The sequence below is a fragment of the Hypanus sabinus genome, chromosome 3 (assembly GCF_030144855.1).
Source record: "Hypanus sabinus isolate sHypSab1 chromosome 3, sHypSab1.hap1, whole genome shotgun sequence".
NCBI classification, from domain to species: Eukaryota; Metazoa; Chordata; class Chondrichthyes; order Myliobatiformes; family Dasyatidae; genus Hypanus; species Hypanus sabinus.
This window is the reverse complement of record NC_082708.1, coordinates 68,194,335-68,219,892: the sequence shown is the minus strand read 5'-3', so window position 1 is coordinate 68,219,892 and position 25,558 is coordinate 68,194,335. Positions and strand designations below refer to the sequence as shown.

The 25,558-nt window shown below is 40.3% G+C and overlaps 1 protein-coding gene across 2 annotated transcripts in view; it reads right to left on the bottom strand.

Moving 5' to 3' along the window:
- naalad2 (N-acetylated alpha-linked acidic dipeptidase 2) overlaps positions 1-25,558 on the bottom strand; it is a 110,827-nt gene that overhangs the window by 45,700 nt on the left and 39,569 nt on the right. Inside the window, exons 7-12 of one of the 2 annotated variants that reach the window (XM_059964601.1) lie at positions 16,932-17,019; positions 8,966-9,061; positions 7,641-7,726; positions 7,206-7,325; positions 6,049-6,131; positions 2,694-2,757 (exon numbers count right to left, since the gene is read on the bottom strand). In XM_059964601.1, the coding sequence (XP_059820584.1) occupies positions 2,694-2,757; positions 6,049-6,131; positions 7,206-7,325; positions 7,641-7,726; positions 8,966-9,061; positions 16,932-17,019 (537 nt within the window). The remainder of the gene's footprint in view (positions 1-2,693; positions 2,758-6,048; positions 6,132-7,205; positions 7,326-7,640; positions 7,727-8,965; positions 9,062-16,931; positions 17,020-25,558) is intronic. The other variant, XM_059964602.1, reaches the window with a different exon arrangement.

Below are 25,558 nucleotides of genomic sequence, written 5' to 3'. Positions count from 1 at the left end.
ATTCCTCAACTCTGGGGGGGGGGGGGAAACGATTTGAGTGCACTCTCCCTATCCATGACCCTCATGACTTTATACACCTCTTAAAGATCACATTTCAGTCTCCTACACTCTAAGGAATAAAACCTTTTCCTATAACACAGCACATCAAGTCCTGACAACATTCTTGTAATTTTTTCTGTAGTCTTTCCAGTTTAAGAATGTCTTTCCTATACCAAGGTGACCAAAAACAGTAATACTTCAAGTGCAGCCTCACGAGTGACCTCTACAACTGTATCATGACCTCCCTACTTTTATATTCAATGCCCCGATTGATGTAGGCCAGCATGCCAAGAGTCTTCTCCATCATGGTGTCTACCTGTGACTCTACTTTCTGTGAACCATATATAACACTCCCCAGGACCCTGCCATTTACTGTCAAAGTTTTACTTGGATTTGATTTTCCAAAATGCAATGATTCACACTTATCTGAATTAAACTCCATTTACCATTGCTCAGTGCACCTACTCAGCTAATCAAGATATCAAGATTCCCTTGTAATATTTCAAAGGTTCATTTATTATCAAAGCATACAACCTGAAATTATTCTTCTTCAGGTAGCCATGAAACCAAGAAAAGGTAGCAGGATCATCAACCCCCAAAAACCCTTTCCTGATCAAAAAACTGAACAAAAGCAGACCAGGCACATTGACCCCCAAATCCCCTTCCCCACACAAAAGAAACCAAGATTGGACAAAAAACACAAAACCTAAAAAACTATAAGACTGAAAAAATAGTCTATAGTCCAAGTCCACATCAAAAATGCAGAAAAACCTAGGGAACACTCTCCGGGCCCTGTGGCAGACCTTTCCCTCTCTGTAGCAGATCAATCAAAAGACAGGCAGCTGGTGCTCACCTTCCGAACACACCTTGATGCTTCAATCTCCCTCGTCACTTTAGTTGGCGAAAGTTGATCATCTTCTTCACTGTCCACTTATCATGTCTGCAAACTTAATATACCCTGTACATTTTTCTCCAAGTCATTGATATAGATGACAAACAACAAGGAACCCAGCACTGACCCCTGAGGCATACCACCAGTCATGGCCTTCCAGTCGAGGGACAATCTTCCAAATTCACTCTTTTTTTCTATCATTAAGCCAATTAGCCATTAATCCCTGGATTTCATGCAATATAAACTTCCAGAGAAGTCTACCATACAAATCTTATCAAAGACCTTACTGAAGTCAATAAGCCACCCTACCCTTATGTACTTTCTTGATCACCTCATCAAAAAAATAATCTGGTTTGTATGACATGATCTCCCATACACAAAGACGTACTGATGACCTCTACTTAACCCATCTTTCCAGATGTACATATTTTTTATCCCTCAGAATCCTCTCCAGTAATTAACTTACCACAAGCATTAGTCTTATTGGTCTGGAGTTCCCAGATATTTCTTTGCTGCCCTTCTTTAACAAAGGCACAACATTCACTACCCTCCAGTCTACTTCACATGCTCTTAGCCTTTAACAATCTCAGCATGTTCCAATCAGCAATAGATGGTTGGAATATATAAAACTAAGGTTCTTGCAATTCAATCCTGTTCTCGTATTCACCTGGACTTCTCTTCCTTTTCTGGATCTGTTTATTTCCACTAATACTTATAAACCTACAGACTCCCACAGTTAACTCAACTAAAATCTCATCCTAGCCTGCTCCTGTAATGATGCCATCCATTGTTCTCAACACTGCATCTGGTCTCAAGTCTGCCCCACAGCTGCTGAAATATCCTCTTCCTTCTGGAAATTTAGTTTTGCTTGTGCCATCCCTGGGCCCTCACACATTTCTTCCATTTCCCCCATTTGTCTGCTCATACCAACATCACCAAGAACAGCTTTGGTGTTCACCCATCACCCTACTTGCCTCTGCATATTTGCCAGCTTCAGTTTGATCCTGTCCACAGTTACTTCTCCCCTCTCCTCTTCTTTCTACTTTGCCAAGAGACAGTGCTCTCAGGGACACCCTGGACCATCCACCCCACCCCACCCCGATTCTCTCATCCTTCCCTGGTGCTGTACCATGCAACATTTGTTCCTTCACCTCCCTCATCACCATCATCCAAGGGCCTAAGTGTTCCGTCCAGGTGAAGAGGTGGTTCACCTGCACTTCCTCCAACCTGGTCCATGGCATTTAATTTTCATGATGTTATCTCATCTACATCAGTAACTGTTATATGGAGCGCTTGCACCCTGGTTGTAATGGTCAGCATATGTTTACAGTTGTGTGTCATTTTAACTCATTCCCACTCCATACGCACATCCTCGGCCTCCTCCATTGCTATGCAGAGGCCAAACACACTTATATTGCAAATACATCTCGTATTCTGCTTGGATAATTTATAGCCCAGTGATATTAATATTGAAGTTTCCAATTTCATGAAACCCACGCCCCCAGTACTCTCTACACATATACATCTACCTAGATGTGTTCCCCTTTGTTCATTCTTCCTATCTCCTTCCCAAGCTCATTCCATATGTTAATCATTCCCACCCTTTATGGTTGTAACTGTCACTTACTAGCCGCTATCCCATCCCATCAGCTGCTGTACAATGACAATCAGTCCTAATGCAGGCTCTCATTCCACTTCTTAGTGTTTTTTTTGGGAGAGAAAGATCTCAGATTAATTGTCTACGTCAACTCAATTTAGTTACCTTCAATAGCTGAATCTGCATTGATATATGCCACAGCTCGTTCCTGAAGCAGTTTGGCATTGTCCTTTAATGTAAAAATATCAAAGCATTATTGATTACACCACTTTAACAAAGGGACATCACCTCTAGTTCAAAGTTAGCTTACATGATTGTCAACCACAGTTTAAAAATGCCAAATTAGTTGTAAAGCACTTTCAGATGGTAAGAGGTTTCAAAAAGAAACAATACATGTTTATGTAATTTGCATACATTCAGAACAGATCAAGCAGTAATGGTTGATATTAATTCTGATCTAAAGGAGACATTATGATTTATAGTAAAGTTTTTTGCATTCCTCTGAGTGGATCCCATTTGAGCCTAAAGAGTTTTCCTTCTTGGAACAAATACTATCATGCAGAACAAATTAATACATTCTCTCTCTAACTGGAACGGGCTTGCCACAGGTCAAGAGAGAAAATTCTAGAATATAGACTTCATTACATTTCAATGTTCATTACAGCTTTATCCTGTGGGGATGTTGCTTAAATTTAAGCCAAATTTCAAATATTAGAAATTAATTAACCAATCAGTGCTGGGAATATAGCCACATATTATATTACTGCCAGATGAAACAAACTTTTTAAAAATCTTCCCACTTTTGAACATTGATATTTTATATTACCACCTGGGAAGTTCCGCTAAAACATTAATCTTCTTGAAATGTCTGTGTTCATTTGCACAAAATGGGGACAGCCGTTCACAGCTTCAAGGAATCAAGTTTCAAGGGATGAGTACTATGGTTTTGAAAATATGAGGATTAATCTTTAGGTACTTGGGTATTAGCATATTAACACAGATATTCTGAAAAGCAAAATAGCAACAGATGTGGGAAATTTGACATGAAACAGAAAACACTGCAACTATATTCAGAGGCCTCCTGTACCTAAAACATATACTCAGTGCAGAAGATCACTGAGTGTATGCTTATGGTCTTCTGCTGCTGTAGCCCATCCACTTCAAGGTTCAACATATTATGCATTCAGAGATGCTCTTCTGCACACCACTGTTGTAATGCGTGGTTACTTGAGTTACTATTGCCTTCCTATCAGTTTTAACCAGTCTGACCATTCTCCTCCAAACTCTCTCATTAACAAGACATTTTTGCTCATAGAACTGTCACTGACTGGACCTTTTTTGTTGAGAAATACAGAAAACCTACAGCACAATATAGGCCCTTCGGCCCACAAAGTTGTGCCAACCATCTCTCTACCTTAGAAATTACTAGGGTTACCCATAGCCCTCTATTTTTCTAAGCTCCATGTACCTATCCAAAAGTCTCTTAAAAGACCCTATCATATCCACCTCCACCACTGTTGCCAGCAGCTCATTCCACGTACTCACCACTTTCTGAGTAAAAAACTTACCCCTGATATCTCCTCTGTACCTACTCCCAATCACCTTAAACCTGTGCCCACTTGTGGCAGCCATTTCAGCCCTGGGAAAAACCCTTGACTATCCACATGATCAATGCCTCCCAACATCTTATACACCTCTATCAGATCACCTCTCATCCTCTGTCACTCCAAGGAGAAAAGGCCGAGTTCACTCAACCTGTTTTCATAAGGCATGCGCCTTAATCCAGGCAACATCCTTGTAAATCTCCTCTGCACCCTTTCTATGGTTTCCACATCCTTCCTGTAGTGAGGTGAACAGAACTGAGTACAGTACTCCAAGTGGGGTCTGACCAGGGTCCTGTATAGCTGCAACATTACCTCTCTGTTTCTCGCAGCATTCTCTGTAAAGTCTAGAGTTTGTTGTGTATGAAAGTCTCAGGAGGTCTGCAGTTTCTGAAATACTCAAACCAACCCATCTGGGACCAACGGAAGACCAACCAACATTCAATGAGTGAAAAAAGAACAAATCAAGCAAACAAATAATACCCAGAACATAATACACAAAGTCCCTGAAAGTGAGTCCATAACCACAAAACCAGTTCAGCACTGAGGTGAGTGAAGCTGGTCTAGGAGCCCCAACGGCTGCAGGGGGACAACACTCCCTAACCTGATGGCTTGGTACACAGGACTACTGCACCACCTGCCCACTGACAGCAGTGAGAAGAGAGAGGGATGGCGTTTTGATGGAAAGGAGAAAGATTCTTTGGGTCTCAAAGGCAAGAGCTCTGGACACACAGTGTTAGAAATAACGAGTTTATTTACAAGGGGAGAAAAAACTTGGGAGCAACACAAGCAGCTACAATATTCGCACAAACGCGCTTAGAACAGACGAGCGTGGGAAAAGTCGGGTGGGCAGTACAATACACCGGAATACGTTGTGGGGACAGAGTACAAGTACACATACAAGCAAGGGAAAAGTAACTACAATACCTGCCACCCCTTGACTATGGGCAGGCACAGCTCTTTGCTAAAGGAACAACAATAAACGCTTCCGCTACCCTATTCAATGCACACCTTACCACGTGTCTTCCAGCGCTGTTCTGCAGTCTTCAGCCTGGATTGAAGCAGAGTGGTCCCTCGAGGATGGCAAAAAGAGAGCGAGCTAAGCACATGTAGCACCCTTTATAGGTCAGGGGGGGCTAGAGGGTCCAGCTCAGGTGATTCACCAAGGGACCAACGGCTTGGTGCTAGATGGGTTATTTCAATTAAGGTGGCAAATGGTTAAGTGTGCATTGATTAGTTGGGAGGGGTGAAATGTTGACTGGCAGGTGGTGTGACTTCCGACCAGGTGAGGGCAATGCTCTCACGTGACAGGCACGGCTCCCTGGATACAGATGGGTCAAAACCCAGCCAGATGCTCAAAGTCTCTTTTCTTTCCCATTCTGATGCTTGATCTGAACAACAACTGAACCTCCTGACCGTGTACATCTAAATGCATTTATACGTTGTGTTGCTGCCACAAGACTGGCTGATTAGATATTTACATTAGCGAGGTTTACAGTTGCACTGAAAGTGGCCACTGAGTGTACCTAACCGATCAGGCAGCATCAGTGAAGAAAGAAACAGAAAAAGTTTTAGGTTGGGGGCCCTTTCATCAAGAAATTAAGGGATTAAATCGTATACAGGATGGGCATAAATTCAAATTTGTGTTCTTTTTATATCAACAGGAAGTACAAAATGGAAGAGTACGATTTTCTACGTCCAAATGAAAGCAATTGCAAGTATAGGCAGTTAAAGATTAAAGTTTTTTGCTACCTCTTATTCAATATTCCCCAAATAACTTCACATTTGCAACTAATTGTGCTGTGCTGGTATGAAGTACCCTAAGGGAAAATTAATATCAAAGTAAGGTGCCTCTACAGTACAAGTTCTGGTTGAAATACCCAAAATGTATATTTGTGCCTGAATTTTAAACAACTTACCTCTACCCACTCTGTGGATCCCAACATACCATATTCTTCAGCATCCCAGCTGGCAAATATTATGGTTCTTCTGGGCCTCCAACCTAAATGGATAATTGCAACAGAGCTCGCATTTGAAATGTTACGATTTCACCCATAGCTCCTTTCTACAGCTACTAGATGCCACAAGGACGGGACTCTTCTAAACAATCAAGGCAAAACTTGTTTAAATTTTGAGACCTCTGAAGCTTACTTTGCAACACTGATTTAGAGAACTGGATATGGTCATCCAAGTCACATTGGTTCAGATATTCCAATCATTAGAGCAGATCCTAAATTGGGAAAATCTTTTTAAACAGGGCTAGACCTTGAAATGACATTACCCCTCTTCAGTTGAAATATAGCTGTCAAATTTCGTAAAGTTAACATGAATCTCTTGGAAACAAAAAACCGTAATATTAGACTGTTATAAACTGTATCCGTTTTTAGTTCTTAGATTAGACTGACTTTTTTTTAAATTGACATAAACCCAATGGTGAAATGGACTCCTTCTGTGACAGCAGCTTCAATAATTCTATTTTCCAATGTGCACTTCAGTTGAGCAAGTTTCCAAATCATAAAGAGTTCAATAAACTTACCCCACAACTCACTCAAGGATTATGTCAACAAAAATTGTGACTTATTCTCAATTAAAATTAATAGGTTGGAAGGAACATGTACTCCATATAAAGTACAGGATTCAGTAATGTTGCTTAAGCAGATATTGGGATGCCACAATTGTTCACTTGGACCAAGAGAAAGCAACCAGGTCAGATTCCTGATTGCTAAACTGCAACCTTTATTGCGATCCAATCTGACCAATGCTGCCCTTTATGTTGAATAACGTACAAAGAGCTGGAGGAACTAAATGGGTCACAGCAGCATCTGTGGAGGAAAAAGGATTGAGACCCGTTATTTAGTGTGTAAGAAAGAGGGGAGAGAGCTGGTATAAAAGCTTGCTGACCATCATCATTTAGGCTCCCGCATGAACAGCTACTTAGATTATGTACTAGAAAACCAAGAGAGTCTATTCGAAGAAAGATCTGTGCCTTCAGGAAAGGAGAATGAAAAACACAGCTACTAGCAGCAGCAAGCTTATCATCACAATCAACTGCAACACGTTTTGAGATATTCTTTACCCTCTTTCACAAGCTTTGCAAAACTTCTCACAGCTTCATGCGTAACAGCAGCTCCAGTGGTTGGATCTATACCTCCAAAGACCCACGCATCACGATGACCTCCTAGTATCACATACCGATCTGCCAGAGCAAATTAAGGCACAGTTTATTCTCTTACATCAAGAAACTTTGATCTTCAAGTAACTACTCTCACACACATTTGTATGTAATTTTATATTGGAAAATGAAACTTTTGAGTCAGTGCCCAGATCGGAGTTCTCTTCATCCTGGCCAGACTCGGAACTCCAACACGGTACACTTAGTTGCAAGTTATTTACAAATCATTTCCCGTCAATGTATTCAACATCTTGCAATATAAAAGATGTCCATCACTACAATTTTAAAAATAAACAATATAATAAATTCAAATGATATTAAATTCATTAACTATCTCACCTGGCTCCACAGCTCCCTGAATCTTGCCAATGACATTGTAAATTCTTCTCACCTCATTTCTCGTGTAGACATGCATTTGGACTTTACTAAAATTGAAAACAAGTCTCTTAGCATTCAAGGTAAAGTACATGCTCAGATTAATTGCACTCATTAATCCACATCATACCCTTCACCACAGATAAAGGTACTGCCATAAGTTAATATTGGCTAGCAAGGTTAGAATGATAGATGAGCAAGGCTTGGTCCTAGAAAAGGGCAGCACAGTAGTGGTTAGCATAACACTTTACAGTACCAGTGACCTGGGTTTGATTCCGTCTGCTGTCTGTAAGGAATTTGTACGTTCTCCCTATGATCACGTGGGTTTCCTCTGAGTGCTCCAGTTTCCTCCCACAGTCAAAAGACGTATTGGTTGGTAGGTTAATTGGTCATTGCAAATTGTTCCGTGATTAGGTAGTAATAGGTAATAGGCAGCTGTTGATCCTGGGGATCATGGGTTTGCACCTCTGGTGGACTGTGTCCTCTCCAGGGCGCAAGTCTGGGTGGGAAGATTTGAAGAACTGGCTGTTGTCCACACAGCACATTCTCGCTCTACACATCACTGAAGTCGTCCAAGGGAAGGCCAAGCACCGATACAGCTTGGCACCAGAGGTTGCCAGAGTGAAGTTGGAAACAACATCAAACTGCCTTAGGGACCCCGGTTCCTTTCTTCTCCTCGGTGGGCTGCTATCCAAGGCTGATGAGCCCTACCTGCCCAAATTGTAAATTGTTGCGTGATTAGGCTGGGATTAAATTAGGATTGCTGGGTGGCATGGCTCAGAGGGAGGGAGGAGATGGAAAGCTTGAAATGCTGAGTTAGATGAGGGCTTAAATGACCACCGGGCTGAAGAAGAGAGGCCTGATTATGGTGGCTGAACTGGGGTTTATGTGGTGTCCCGCTCCATCAAAATTCAATTACCACCAAGGTACTTGGTCACAACAGCCACTGTGCATGTGGTCCTGGTTTAAATTGCGGTCCAGACCCTCCTCTCCAGGGACTGTGCAGGCAAGGGAGGAGTTATGGCCTGGGATTTGGTGCTGAGGCTGCTGATGAGATCAGTTTTACTTCCTTTAAATACAAATTGCCCATAGGATGTATTTTTGCTTACTCCTCTTTTAAAATTATTAATATTAAGAAATACAACACCCTGGGATTTGAGCTCCTCAATGCAGAGGTAACATACAAACATTTTCACAATATACTAAAATTAGGAGAGGCCAAGATAAAATGTTACTGATCACATGAAGGCTTCAGTCCGTGCCTCTATCCACCATATACATCAACCTACTGTGAGGAGTAACTGTCCTTGAAGCCAGGTCCAATATTGTAAGAAACATTCAGTTGTCCTTTCCATTCAGGGGGGGCTTGAAATCCTGCCATGTGTCTGTTAAGAAGAGCAAGTAATGAATTTGAAATAGCCGCTTATATAATTGTTTTAAAACAAATCCATTGCATAACTCAAAGCCCACTCAGCAAGGGATTATTCAGTTAAATGAGTAGCTATTTTACAGTCTCTCTCCTTCCATTCCACAAGTTCCACACAGTATTTTCTCTTTCAAATACTTAGCCACTTCTCTCGAAGTCTCCAATGGAATCCAATTCCATTCCCTATCAGTCAAAAGATTCTAAACCCCAAGTATCTGTTCTATAAAAGCACTCTAATTCAAATGAAGCCTCTGCTGCTTCTACCAATTACATTGTCTTTATCCAGGAGTATAATTTAACTATCGAAAACAGCCAGTCTTTATTTGCTCTTTCTAAACCTCCCACAGATATAAACCCTAACAAATTCCTTCTCAGCATTTTCTCTTCCAAGGAAGCACAATCCCAGTTTGCCCAGTCTCTCCAGATGAATGAACCCAATACTGTTGAATCAATTCCAGTAAATCTTATCTGAGCCACTTCTAACACTTGCACATCTTCCCTGTGGTACTGGGCAGTCTCCTAAGGACCCACAGAAATGGAGAGAGTTTATTGAAAACAGAGACCAGCGAAGTCAGCAAGAAAGAACATGCTTGAAAACTGCTCAGCCAAAACTCAGTCGTTTCCATTCATCTATGAGCAGTCTTGCTGCCATTTCAGGCCAACAAGAGATTGAAAGATCCTTTTAAAAGTATCAAGTCTTCTGAAACTAAAGTTCAGAAATGAGTGTGCTGACTCTGACACAAATTCTCAGTATCCTCTCCCCTTCTGGGTAAAGGACACACCAAAGGTCATCAGAGATGCTGTAATCACAACCATCGTCATGAGCATGAAAAATAATAAATCCAATTGCTCCTTGCTGACTACTGCAGCAAAAGTTACTACAAGTGTTCTTTCCAACTGCTTTGACTGACTGACCAAAGAGCTGCTCCCTGAATCAGTGAAAATTCGATTCATGAAGAGACAAAATGGACAGAAGACTCAAAAACAACAAATTTGCCAGAATGGTTTCAATCAGTCTTTTTTCTGATCTTACAAATACCTTCAACTGTCAATCAAGAGGAACTGGGGAGAATCCTCATGTATGGCTGTCCTCAAAAATAAGTTCCGACTTTGTCTTTTACAAGATGACATGAAGCCCTGACCTTAACCCAGAGGACAACTGACCTAATTTCAATGCAAAGTGGAATCCAGCAAGACTGTCATCACCGTGACACTACTCTCATTTTTTAGTATGACATCTCACATCTATCTCTTAAGTGTTTCCTTGGTCCTCCCATGATGAAACCTGGCATCAAAATAACACGGCAGTCATGTTGTTGTTTCTCAGTTCCAGCGACTGCAGAGTCAAGGACTGCAAAAAAGTACTCACTGAGGAACTAAGGTCATTGAATGCTGCAGGCAAGCAAAATTCAAACCCACAGGCCAAGCTCAAGTCAACACAGACCTGTTCACTTTAGCATTATGAAGCATTACATATATAGTTAGCATTACAATAAACTAACTGCAGAATCACATCGGGCATTCTGCCCACACTGCATAATACTTTCACATCAACCCCCACTCCAACTAACCACACATCTCTAATGAAAATATTTAAGCTAACATTAAGAGCTTGGGAAACAGTGGCAACACACACAAAATGCTGGTGGAATGCAGCAGGCCAGGCAGCATCTATAGGAAGAAGCACAGTCAACATTTCGTCTCCACCCTTGTCTCGGCCCGAAACATCGACTGTGCTTCTTCCTATAGATGCTGCCTGGCCCGATGCTTTCCACCAGCATTTTGTGTGTGTTGCTTGAATTTCCAGCATCTGCAGATTTCCTTGTGTTTGGGAAACAGTGACCATTTTACATCTACTAAAGCCACTTCTTACAAGGGAGGTGTTGATGATGAACTTCACTATTACCTTCTGTGCAGCAGCCCTGTCTGGGGACAAATGAATTAGTGATTGAAGAATAAGACCTCAAACCTGGCATAATTACTGCCCTTCTACAAACTTCTGAGTCATGCACTCCTCATTTCAGACACCTCAAAGCTTGAGCAATTTAATTAACTTCATTACAACAAAACAGTTTACCTGCACTAGGGGCAATCTGCCAATCAACTAGCACATGTTTGGGACTTAGAAGAAAAGTGTCAAAGGGAAACCCACAGTCACCTGGTGGTGCAGACACCCCACAGCCAGCGCTGGACATCAAAATCAACACCAGATCACTGGAGTTGAGAAGCAGCCACCCTGGAAATTCCAAACAAAAGAAAATCTGCAGATGCTGGAAATCCTAGCAACATACACAAAATGCTGAATGAGCTCAGCAGGCCAGGCAGCATCTATAGTAAAGAGTACACTTGACATTTCAGGCTGAGACCCTTCAGCAGGAATGGAGAAAAAAGCTGAGGAATAGATTTAAAAGGTGGGGGGAGGGGAGAGAGAAACACAAGGTGATAGGTGAAACCTGAGGGGGAGGAATGAAGTAAAGAGCTGGAAAGTTGATTGGTGAAAGATATAGGGCTGGAGAAGGGGGAATCTGATAGAAGAGGACAGAAGGCTGTGGAAGAAAGTAAAGGGGGAGGAACATGAAAGGGAGGCAATGAGCGGGCAAGCATATAAGATGAGAGAGGGAAAAAGGGGGTGGGCATTACCAGAAGTTTGAGAAATTCATGTTCGTGCCATCAGATTGGAGGATACCAAGACAAAATATAAGGTGTTGTTCTTCCAACCTGAGTGTGGCTTCATCATGACAGTGGAGGAGGCCATGGATAGACATGTTGGAATAGGAATAGGAAGTGGAATTAAAATGGGTGGCCACTGGGAGATCCTGCTTTTTCTGGTGGACAGAGCATAGGTGCTCATCGAAGCAGTCTCCCAATCTATGTCAGGTCTCATCAATACACAGAAGGCCACACCTGGAGCACCAGACTCAGTATATGACCCAACAGATTCACAGGTGAAGTGTTGCCTCACCTGGAAGGACCATTTATGGACCTGAATGGTAGTGAGGGAGGTGGTGTAGGGGCAGGTGTAGCACTTGATCCGCTTGCAAGGATAAGTGCCAGGAGGGAGATCAGTGAGGAGGGATGAATGGACAAGGGAGTCGCGTAGGGAGTGATCCCTGCGGAAAGCAGAAAGTGGAGGTGGGGCGGGGGAGAGAAAATGTGCTTGTTGGTGGGATCCTGTTGAAGATGGAGATTTCCCCTGGAAATTCCCTTTACTCTCTTCTAAATTCTAGGACAAGATACATGGATTTGAAAACCTGGACAACCTGACTCATGAACATCTTTTTCACCATTGCTATCAGACCTCTGAACCAATCATCTCTTTCACTTCCCTATTTTGGTAGTACTGCGATGTTCTCCAATCCTTAATTTTACCTTTCTCAGTTCCTGTCACTTTAGTACTTGTTTTTGGACTACATCAGTTTGCAGTAATATACTTTACACCATTCCAACACTTTGCACCCATCACTGTATTTATTATTGTTGTATCTAGTAGTACCATGCATAGTGCATACTCAGAGCTTTATGCAAACAAGGAATTTTATTGCACTCTGGTGTACATGACAATAAACCATTCGGAATCTGAATCAATGTGTGCAAATTCTTGGCTGATAAACTATGATCAAAATAGAGAAGGAACTTTTCGGATGGGCACTGAGAACTGCATGTCCAAGGCCAGCAAAAGCAGTGGAAGGAGCACACCACATCCTGTGCCATGTTAGTTTTTGTAAAACAATGAATGAATGTTTGTCAGGTCAAATGACAACTTAACTCACAGCATGTGAGGTCTGTAGAGTAAACATTGTAGATCTATTAGAGACTAAATGTCTGTTTGTAGCTGGATTCTTTCTTCTGACTTATCGCTTATACTGTATGGAAACATTAATGCCCTTCTGTAAGCTCAAGGAATGTTATGTGTCTGGACACTGGGAACGTTGTGTGCTTCGTGTTAACAAGGAGTGACCATTAAAATGTCTAATTAATTTATAAGGACTGCATTAATGGACACAGGAAGCATTTGAAAAAAAAACAGGCTGTATGAAGACAAAAGACCAAAGAGTTTGTCTGTTTCTGAGTGTCTGCCTTGTGAAGCTTGTAAATATATTGGGCTGCTTTTTCATATTTTCTTTGGATTTTACCCAGAACGGGATCGCAATCAGTGTCCAGGGCCCAAGGGTTTCACGAGTGAGTCAGAAATCAAAGTTTCCCCAACAGCAACAATTATGTGGTGACAAAGATTGTGAACCCAGAAATGTTTGTGATGTGCTATGCTTTGTGTGGTTTATTTGAGCTTTCTATTTTGTTGTAATAAGTTAGGCTTAAGTTACTTTGTTGTGCTTGTCACTTCTTACATCTCCTGGACACTCGAATTGTTGGGTCTGATCAAACCAGCCCATTACACCTCCCACCTCACTGTGGCAAGTCTTCTTATGCCTAAGAGGAGATGACATTGAAACTGACTCTACACTTGCTAGCATTTCCTCCTTATCCGTATTTAGTATCCCAATATATTCTGCTTACTGTGACTTTGATAAGCTCTTTATCCCAGAAAAACAGACTCTCATTTAGGACCTTTGCCCTTTACCAGAAGGCCTCCATTTTGATCCTGATTGGCTGGCATCTCCTCTCTTTTACATCTTTGGAATAACTTGGGAATCCCTTTTATGTTAACTACCAGCTTAGTCTCACTTTATCCCTTTTGCCCTGATGTTTCTTTTGCTCCTTCTTAGCACTTTAGCATCTACCCAAGTCTTCTTCTTGATATTGCCAAGCTGACATGAGACATGATATCTCCAATTCTGCTACTTCACCCACTGTATGCTGGAGTTGAGGAACTATTTTTGATCCATAATGAAATATTCTCATCTTGAAAGAATGGAAATTAATCAGTTATATTGCCCCAGCACTTTTGACAATGCCTGTGTATGTGAAATCAAAAGATAATAACAAGGCAAACAAGATCCATCTAATTACAGTCCAAGGCCATGGATTGTGTCATTGACCATGATGTTAAGTGATACTTACTAATGCTCAGTTTTGGTTTCATGGGAACACTTAGCTTCATACGATGTTGCGACTGGGTGTAAACACGTAAAAAGAGCTGTATTTCTAAAGCAAGGTGGGAGTGATTGCTCTGAGCATCAAGGTACTGTAGTATTTAATCAAGTGCAGAAAAAGGAGCCCCAGTTCATTTCAGCCTCAAAAGATTTCTGCAGGGAGTTTCTTAGGGACAGTGTCCAAGGCCCAGTACTCTTCTGCTGGCTAATTAATAACCTTCCATCCTAAAGTTCAGAAATGGGGGCATTTATTGACAATTGTAGAATTAGGTTCACTAAAACCCAAATAGTAATATTAAAGAATCAGCTGATAAGAGGCAAACAGCATTTGAGTTACCCAAATTTCTGGCATCCAGAGACACTCTAACCATACACTTTTGACACTCACTGGCATTATCATAACCAAAGTACAAGTTATCAATGTCTAGGCAGTCTGTATTACTTCAATACCAGGTTTCTACTATGACAAGAGATTAGTAGGAGCTCAGATGAAACACTTCAAAGTTGTTCTGAAAGCCTCCTTGAAAATATTTAACATTCCTGGCTTGAAAAGTGCCACAACTGTACATGGCTTCTGTACTTTCTGGCGGACTCAGTCAGTTAGGATTAATCATAATATTTCATGCACTCTGACCCTGAATAGCTTCCAGATAGTTTGAGATCATAGGGATTGCTTGCTAAAAACTGGCTTTGTCAGTGTTACATTCCATAAATAAACTTAACAAAATCTGCATATGGTCAAGGCCATCTCCTGTCTTTTTTCATCAACTGTTTATCATCAATGTCTATCAGCGGGCATGATTATATACCCAAAGTGATTTCATGAAGAAATAAAATACAAAAAGAATGCTCATTTATCTGATAGCTTTGATGGATGTTAAGACACCCCAAAGAATATCATCATTTGAAGTGTTAGCATGATGCAATTCAGAGAACTACAACACTCAATTTCCAGCTGCAAGTATGACCTAGGTAGGCTACTTGAAAAACTTCTGAACTTGCATGAATTCTTTTCTTGTCTGCAAAACAAAAATCTATACATTTCTATAGAAAAAAAAAAGAAAAAAAAGATTTTACCAAAATTTTTATATTTATTTCAGAATATCCCTTTTTTTTTGACTAAGAAGTTCTTTTGATCGAATTGATTCTATTATCTCATCTTTTACTTGGAATGATAAAAGACCAAGAATTAGTAAATGTCACTTACAAAAATTGAAAAAGGATGGAGGTCTTGCTTTGCCTAATTTAAGAATGTATTACTGGGTTGTTACTATGTCCTTTTGTCCTTTTGGTTACACTGGATTGATAAGAATGAGCAGTCAATTTGGGTAGATTTGGAATTGAAAGCTGTGAAACAGTTTTATCTAACCTCGTTACTGGGAGCTGCTCTACCTATACAATTAGCTAAAGTTGCTAATCTAAATTTATACCTTGATTAAGTATTCTTTTCAAATTTGGCTCCAGTTCTGTAATTTTTTCAATCTTAAAAAATTTAAACTTTGTAGTTTAAATTTATTGAAATTATTTTTTAAGCCTTCTTTGAGTGATTGATTTTTTTTACTTTGGTAAAATAAAGGTATTAATTCTTTTTGGAATCTATTTAAAGAAGATAGACTAATGTCTTTTGAACAATTAGTTGATAAATATTCTCTTTCATTTTCACACCTTATACAATACCTTCAAGTTAGATATTTCTTACAAAAATATTTAAGTAATTTTCCTTACATATTGGATGCTGACCTGTTAGATACTATTATGAGTATGAACCCTTTGATGAAGAGTTCCATCAGAAGAATTTATAATTTATTATTACAATGGGATAAACATCCTTTATTTAAGATTAAACAAGATTGGGAAAAGGAACTTAATTTGACTTTTATGACAAGAGGACTGGATGCAGATTCTGAAGTTAGTTAACTATTCTTCGATTTGTGCTAGTCATTCACTGATTCAATTTAAAATTGTTACTATTTGACAAAGGAGAGATTGTCTAAAATCTTTCCTAATGTTGATAAGTTATTGTGATTGATGTAAAACTGAGACAGCTACACTGACACATGTTTTGGTCTTGTTCTATACTGGAACAGTTTTGGAAGTAGGGTTTTTCTAGAAGTCAAACGTATGTTTGATTTTGAGAAAAGATTGGGTTCGTTTGCTCGTTACTACCATTTGAGTTAATTGATAGATTTCCTCCACGATCTAATTATAAATTTTGGTACAATATTTTTTTGCTGGTGGTTTGATGTTTATCTTTAGAAATTTTTTGTATGACGCATGGCTCCAGGGTTGAACACCTAATGGGTTCTTTATTTTTCCTCTCACTTTGCTTTAGTAGGTGTTTTTTTTTTCTTTTTTTGTGTCACCATATTTTTCAATCTTTAAAACACTGTTTTCTTTTCCATTGAGACATTGTAAGTGTTACCTACTTTGATGTACTCTTGTTATTTTGGATAATAATAATAAAAACATTTGAAAATAAAAGAAAAAGATGTCAACGACAGCATCTCTCATAGCTTTGGAACATACTTTGAGACAAAATTTGATTTCAATGGATACAATAGTTAATACAAATTGCTTAGAAGCATGCAAAAACATTGTTCAATTATTTTACAATTACATGCATTGGTTGCTACTGATATAGAAAAAGCAGTATCTGAATGACAAAAATACCTATTGGTGTCATGATTAACTCTATTAACCGGGAAATCCATCAGCTAAAATCCTATCCTTATAGTGAAAATTTGAAACCAAATTTATAAGAATTTTCAGAGAACTTACTGCAACAACTTTTCTGCATCTCGATAGCCAATAGGATGAACAGGGATGTTTGGAAGACCAACAGCTTCATCCAATCTGAAGGCATATTCTGTGGGGGAGGTGGGAAAAGAATCAAATCTATTATAAGAGAAACTTTTAGTTTGAAAAAGCATGAATCTACATTGAGTTCATTTTCAGCAATTTATTATTGACAACGGAAATATTTTTGTGATTTCTTAAGCATCCATTTTTACATAAAGTTCTTAATGTAACATACTTCAAATCAATCATACAAATAGCAACAGCCGCGGTTTCCATTATTATACAAGGAGGTTGACAAATTCTTATCCAAAAGACTTTTAAAGAAAGGACTTCGAGTGGATTCAAACCAAAGGGAAAACTAAATATTTTAATATGATTTTGTCAACTTTAAGTTTACATTCTTGATTTCATTTGCATTAAAAATAATCAAGTTTAGAAAAGTAATGGATTCTGGATATTAGGGGAATCAAGTGATATGGTGTTCATGCAGGAAAGTTGTGCTCAGGTAAAAGATCCGCTAGGATCTGACTGAACGGCGGAGTAGGCATGTTGAAGTTGAACGGCCTAACAAGTTGTGGTAGACTATGTATACCTGTCTGGACACGCCCCTCTGCTGGCTGCTCCTGTGGCTCCTCCCACAGACCCCTGTATAAAGGCGATTGGAGGCACTGCTCCTCCCTCAGTCTCCGAGATGCCGTGCTCCATTTTGCTGCTAATAAAAGCCTATCGTTCACCTCCCGTCTCCGAGAGTTATTGATGGTGCATCACAAATGTCCGCAATCACGCACCTCCAGGCTTTTCTTGCATCCTCTTTAAAATTCTGTTTTTCAACTGAAATTAGTGTTCCTCTTCAAATGCCTATTTCCTCAATCTTTACCTCCCCAGAACCAGTTAATATTCTCCTCAGGGTTTACCAAGCTTTCAGTTCATCTGTTATCTGCATATTTCAATATGATTACCTCAATACTCCAGTCTAGGTAATTATCCAGAAAGTTTAGTGCTAGTGCCAATCCCTGGAGGACTTCATTATGTTCCTCCAATCTGATATCACAGCTCTCTACTCCCTGTCCCTTAATTACTTTTGTAGCCATTCTACTACCATTCAACTATTACCTTTAAAATCAATTCTGCTTCAAAATCATTTATATTACGTTGTCATATATATCCTGAAAATACACATTCATCAAGTACACCACTTTCACTATCACCTTAAATCAAGATGCCATACATGGTTGGTTTTTAATGTGATTTATTTCCTATTTAATTTCTTGCATTCTTAAGTAATTTTTAAAAAATTCTATTTCTTGCTATGATCAGCAATTTGTTTTCTTTTCCTTCATTTGTTTCAAAGCATCTCCACACTGGAAGAGCAGTCCATATGTTTTATGACCTCTACTGTTCAACTGGCCTAGAAATTCTACATATGGTACTTGTTCATAATAGACATGGCAGTAAATGTTCAGGCAGGAAGCATTGTAACATTCATATCTCTAGTGTCAATATTGTTGCTTCAAAAGAAGGAAATGTGATTTTTGCCAACAGATAAATCTGTCGCTTATAAAATCTGTTTTCTCCATGCAAGATTTTAATCTTCATACATCTTCAATCATTATCACCTTACTTTGGTAAAAACAGTAGCTTCTTTTAATATAAATTCATGGGTATACAAGACAGAAACAGGCCTTTGGCCCACCAAGCCTATCCTGAAGAAAAAACACTCACTTACATTAATCTTTAATGCACCAGAGTCCAAAATTCTTCATTCTCTGCTGGATTTACTCTTTCAATAAGCAGTTCTTAACAGAAGATTAAAACCTTGCCCAGTTCCACGTTACCAATGCTCTACAGGGACACTGTCCTTCTTCCCCTCTGCCATTCTCACCATAACATCCATCCTCCTCTGACCTTACATCCGACCACAAGTCCCAACACCACCCTTTCCCCTTCTCTTCTGCCCAAGGTACCCTTTCCCTCAGCATCCCACTCTGGCTTCCTACACTCTCCCTCCAATTACCTTTTTCTGAGGCCCAGCCTCAGCCCATGTACCCACACCTCAACGTATTCCAAGTCCATTCGCAAGGAGTCATTACCCATCTCTAGACTTAATAGATGAGCTTTTCTCACCATCTCCTTTCCTCTTGGATACCCACATTTGGCCTTATACCATCTTTTCACCTTTAAATTCCCTACAGCTGTTGCAACTTCAGATTCATTTATTTATCACACGTACATCGAAAAGTGGCACGTGTTGACAGCCAACACAGTCCAAGCATGTGCTGGGCACAGCCCACAAGTGTCACTACGCATTCTGATGCCAATAGTGTTCGGCAGAACAACACATAACACAACAAACAGCAAAGCAGCAAAGCAACAGGAGCAAAACAAGCCCCTTTACTTACTCACACTCACACTTCCAGCCTCAGAACAGGGCATCTCTAGCCTCCAATGGTCTTTGCAGATATTCAACCTCCCTGAGTTAACAACGTCCCTCATGCACTCCATCCTCACCTCATCAAACCCACAAACAAGGGTGGTGCTGTTGTGGTCTGGTACTCAGAACTCCACCTTACAGAGACCAGACAACAGTTCTCAGGTTCCTCCTCGTACCTGTGACTGGAGCACAACCCCTCCGGCTAATCACTGTGGGCATATGCAACACTCAAGGGCTGCTCTGGGCACATCCTTAGCGCAAACAATGTATTTCACTTTGGTAAATAAATCGGGTTTATACAACAATCCAGCATCTACCCAGTGGTGAAACTAACTGGTAACATAAATTTCTTAAAATAGAATTGTCACTTCTAGATTACTATTACTCCTGCATCTAACTTTGTGGAAAATTGACCAGAGATTTCCTATCTGCAAAACTCAATGCATATAATTGCTATTCTAGCAGCTCACACTCAATCATTAAAGTGATGGATAGAGTTAGAAATAGTGCTTGAGTAGTACATCTTCAGCAAAATTTGTTCACCAATGCTCTTTGTTGTATTTATCTGAAACAGATACAATTTTAAATGTTATTACAATGACTGATTGTCCAGTATTCTATAACCAATTACCTTCCATACTATTAGAAAAAACTTTGTATTTGGTCTTTCATGCTCACCCTCATCACCTCTAGATAGAAAACAGCAGTACAGTATAGTATAGGCTAAACTTTCAACCTGCTTCAAGATCAATCTAACTTCCCTCCCACATAAATCTCCATTTTTTCTTTCATCCATTTGTCTGAGAGTCTCATAAATGCCCCTAATGTAGTTGCTTCTATGACAACCCTTGGAAGCACATTCCATGCATCCACAACTCTGTAAAAATCCTACCTCTGATATCCCTCCTATACGTTCCTTCAGATCACCTTTTAAAATTACGTTCACTCATATTAAACCTTGGGAAAATAGTGATGGTTGTCCACTCTATCTATGCCTCTTATCATCTTACACAACTCTACAAAAGAACTTTTCATCCTCCTTCTGCCCAAAGAGAAAAGCTTTAGGTCGCTCAACCTACCCTCATAAAACATGCTCTCTAGTTCATGCAGCACCTGGTTAACCCCTGTCCTCTGTCTAAAGCTTCCACATCCTTCCTATCTAAAATGAGGTGACCAGAGCTGAACACAATTCTCCAAGTGTGGCCTAATCAGAATTTTATAGAGCGACAACATTACCTTGCAACTCTTGCATTCAATCCCCTGGCTAATGCAGGCCAATACACCATGTGCCTTCCTGGCCATCTAGTCAATTTACAGTGCATAGCAACTTTACAGTATCTATGGATGTGGACAAGATCCCTACTTCTCTGCACTGCTGAGTCCTGCCATTAACCCTGTACTCTGTCTTCAACTTCAGCCTTCCAAAGTGTATCACTTCACACTTTACTGGATTGAACTCCATCTGTCTCTTCTCTGCCCAGCTCTGCGTCATATCAATATCCTGTTTTACCCTTCAACAAAGATCTGCACTATCCACAACACCACCAATCTTCATATCATTTGTAGACTTACTAATACACTTTCTATTTCCTCATCCAAGTCATTTATCAAAGTCACTGAGAGCAGGGGTACCAGAATAGTTCCCTGCAGAACACCATTGGTTACCAAACTCCAGGCAGAATACCTTCAATATACTAAAATGTTCTGACTTCTGTGGGCAAGCCAATTCTGAATCCACTCAACCAAAGTTCTCGTACCCCCTGACTTTTTGAATGAGTCTATGATGGGGAACCTTGTCAAATTCTTTTTCTAAAATCCATACACTCCATTCACTGCTCTACCTTCATCAATTTGTTTTGGCACTTCCTTGAAGAAATCAAGAGGTACAACCTGCTCTTCACAAAGACATGCTGACTAATCCTAATTGGTTCTGTAAATGTTCGTAACTCCTGACTTTAAGAATCTTCTCCATTTGCCCACATTAATTCAACCTCACTCATCTATAGATCCCAGTTTCTTGAACAAAGGAATAACATATGCCACCAATCTTCTGGTACAATTCCTGTGCTCAGTTAAGATGTAGAGATCATTACCAAAGGTTCAGCAATCTCTTCCCTCAATTGCTGTAGTAACGTGGGGTACTGCATATCCTTTCCAAGCATTATCTATCATAAAGTTTTTCAAAAGTTTGAGAACATGCTGTTTTAAACATCACTATGTTCCAGTATATCAGCCAGTTTTACGCAGTCCTCACATTCATCAGGGTCCCTCTCACAGGTAAATACTGAAGCAAAGTATCCATTATGGCCCTCCCCACCACCATTGACTCCACACAAACACTTCCTCTTTCATTCCTGATCAGTCTTACTCTCATTCTGGTCATCCTTCTGTTAAATATGAAAAACTGCTGTTGATTAAAAAAAAGGATAATCTTAGTTACAGAGTGGCAGTGACCAACTTGTAAGTTTAGACCATAAGACACAGCAGAATCAGGCTATTCAGTCCATCAAGCCTGCTCCACCATTCCACCTTGGCTGATCCCGGATCCCACTGAGCCCTATAACCCTGCCTTCTTGTCATATCCTTTGATGCCCTGACCAATCAGGAAACTATCAACTTCTGCTTTGAATATACCCACAGACTTGGCCATCACTGCAGTCAGTGGCAGAGCATTCCACAGATTCACTACTCTGGTTAAAAATATTCCTCCTTACCTCTGTTCTAAAAGGTTGCCCCTCAATTCTGATGCTGTGCCCTTTAGTTCTGGATACCCCCAGCAAAGGAAACATCCTCTCCACATCTACCCTATCTAGTCAGTTCAATATTTGGTAGGTTTCAAAAAGATCCCCCTGCATCCTTCTAAATTCCAGTGAGTACAAGCCCAAAGCTGCCAAACACTCCTATGTTAACCCTTTAAATCATGGAATCATCCTCGTGAACCTCCTCTAAATTCTCTCTAAATCCTTTCCAAGATATGGGGCCCAAAACTGTTGCCAATACTCCGTGCGGCCTGACTGCTGTCTTATAAGGGCTCAGCATTATCTCCTTGCTTTATGGCTGATGTTTAATCCTGATAAGTGTAATGTGATACATTTTGGTTAAATAAGGACACATACAATAAACCAGTGGTTATGGAAGCATTGAGGAACAAAGGGCTAAGGTGTACAAGTTATGAAGGTGGCAGCACTGGAATCTAAGAGACAGAAGGCAGAAGAGACAGGAGGCCCTGGTTGAACTTTATAACAATGGTTAACCATGTCTGGAGTACTGTTTGCAGTTCTGGTCATCACACCATAGGAGTAATGTAATTGTACCCTAGAAGGTGAATAAAAAGGTCACAGAAACTTGCCTGGGATGCTTTCCTTGGAGGAGGCTTGGGGGGATACCTAAAGAGGTTTACTCAAGTAGGAACAGCATAGACAGCATTGATAAGAAGAAAGTAAGCATTTTGGAGGTGCCCAATTCCAAAACGTACGAGTTTAGAGGAAGAGTTTTAGAGGGGACATAAGGAAGAATTCTTATTTTCCTTTCAGAAGATGCTTGCAATCTGGAATGCATACTTAGGAAATTAGTGAAGACTGATACTCTTACAATGCTTAAATCATCATCTGGATGACTACTTAAATTACCGAGGAATAGTAGGTTAGGGACCAGTGTGGATAGGTACATTATGGATGCCGTAGACATGGTGGGCCTAAGGTCTTGTTTCTATGCTTGTATAACTCTAAGACATCCATGAAGAGGTCATGCATCTTGAATAAATTAAGGGACAAGAATTAGTTTGCACATTGGAATTATTGGGATCTTTGGGAAAGGAGTGCCAACCTGGATGATAATGTCAGTACCATCATGGATAGTATGGAGAAAATATGTACCAAGACAGCTCAATCTGAGTGTTGCCAAACTGGAAACAATGGATGAAATGGGAGATCCACTGAAATCCAGAACTGTGACATTGAAATCAACTGACCCTGGCCTACACAAGATATCAAGATGCTGTGTCTGCAAAACTATTGTGGATGCCAAAAAGCATTGCCAATCCAAAGTCAAGTCCAAGAGTAGTCATCAGTTGTAGCAGGGCCTACATGCCATAACAGGCTACAAAATAAAATCAGGCAGCATTGCTGAGGGCAGCACGTCCCTTCCTGATGAGCTTATCACATTTAGAACAGAAGGGGAATGGAATGTTACTACCCTCCATGACAGTTTTCAGTGCACCTATACCCACAGTGACCACTGCAAACATCAAGTCTATTCTCTAGTGAAAGCAAACTGGCCCAGATGATGTCCTTGGCTATGTCCTTCGACTCTATGTAGACCAAGTAGCTGGGGAATATTTACATACATTTTTGTCTCTCCTTACATCAGTCCAAGGTTCCACTTGCTTCATTAAGTCCACTATGATCCAGATACAGAAGAAATACTATATAAGGCAATGTGCCTCAACAACTATCGCCTGGTGGCACTGATCCATCAACATGAAGTACTTTGAGAGACAGTTAATGGCATGTGTTTACTCCAACCTCTCAGAAAACCTCAACCCACTGCCATTCTCTGGCCCTAAACGCATCACAGGATCAGCTGTACAGTAAGAACACATACAATACTTTAGACTATTGTTTATTGACTTTAGCACCACCTTCAATACTATAATTCCAACCAAGCGCATGTTCAAATTCCTAGATCTGGGCTCAACACCTCCCTTTGCAACTGGATCCCTGAAGTTGCAGTTAAAAGACCATAACCAGTAAAGATAGGCAGCAAGACATCCACTAGGATTACCCTCAACATTGGTGTCCCACAGGACTGCATCCTCTGCCCTGTACCATTCTCCAAGTACACTCACAAATGCCAGATTCTGCTCTAACTCATCTACAAATTTGCAAATATCACCACATGTAGTGGGCACAATTTCACTTAACGATGAGTCAAAGTATAGGAAGGAGATAAAGATCCTGGAGGCATGATGTCTTGACAAAAACTTTTCCATCAATGTCAGGAAAACAAAAGAACTCGACATTGACTTCAGGGAAGGGTGGGATGCCTACAGCATAAAGGTTAAGAGCTTCAGGTTTCTAGGAATGATCATCACCAATAACCTGTCCTGGTCCAATCATAGATGCCATGGCCAAGAAAGCTCACCAGCACCTCTACTTCCTCAGGAGGCTAAAGAAATTTGGCATGTCCCATTTGAACTTCACCAACTTTGACAGATGTGTCACAGAAATCATCCTACCCAGATGCATCCTGGCTTAGTATGGCAATTGCTCTACCTGTGATCACCCAAGAAAATGCACTAAGGTGTAAACACAGCTCAATGTATCATGAAACCAGCCTCCCTTCCATACACTGTCTACATTTCTCACTGCCTTGGTATGCAGCCAACATAATCAAAACCCCACACACCCCATACATTCTCTCCTTTCCCCCTCCGATCAGACAAAAAGATATAAAAAAGACTTGAAAGCATTCATCACCGGCTTCTATCCTGCTGTTACAAGAATATTGAATGATCCCCTAGTACAATAAGAATTAAATTTCTGACCATGCAATCTACCTCATTATGAACTTGCATCTTATTATCTGCCTGCACTGCACCCCCTCAGTAACTGTAACATTCTATTTTGTTTTGTTGCTTTCTCTGATACTACCTCTATGCACGCATGTGATGGCACTGATCTGTACAGATGCCATGCATAAAGAAAATAAATCCACTGTATCTCAGTATACGTGACAGAATAAACCAATTTACATTTGAGGTGAATTTGTCCTCCTAAAATAGTTCCAATCCACCAAAGACCATTGGATCTGTTGCAGCTAAGTATGACTACCAGTTCTCTTTGATGTAATAGACTGAGCTAATGTTGTGTGAGGAACCTCTTGACTGTGGCAGAAAAAGAGGGAAGGTGAGAAAGTTAATGGCAGGAAAGTCAAATTTTGTTCAACATTGTACCGAACCCTGTAAAAAAAAGGGGAGCAATTTAACTCTGTTGGGGGGAGGAGGAGATTGGGTTCAGTTTTTCAGGATGAGCCGTGATGCTCTGGAGCCATCTTCTCTGCATTTATCTTGTGTAATCATGTGATGGATAGATTTCAACCCCATGAGTTCCAAACAAATAAATCAGATCACTTCCATTATTATTTTTGACAACATGACCTTCTGGGGTAGGTGGGA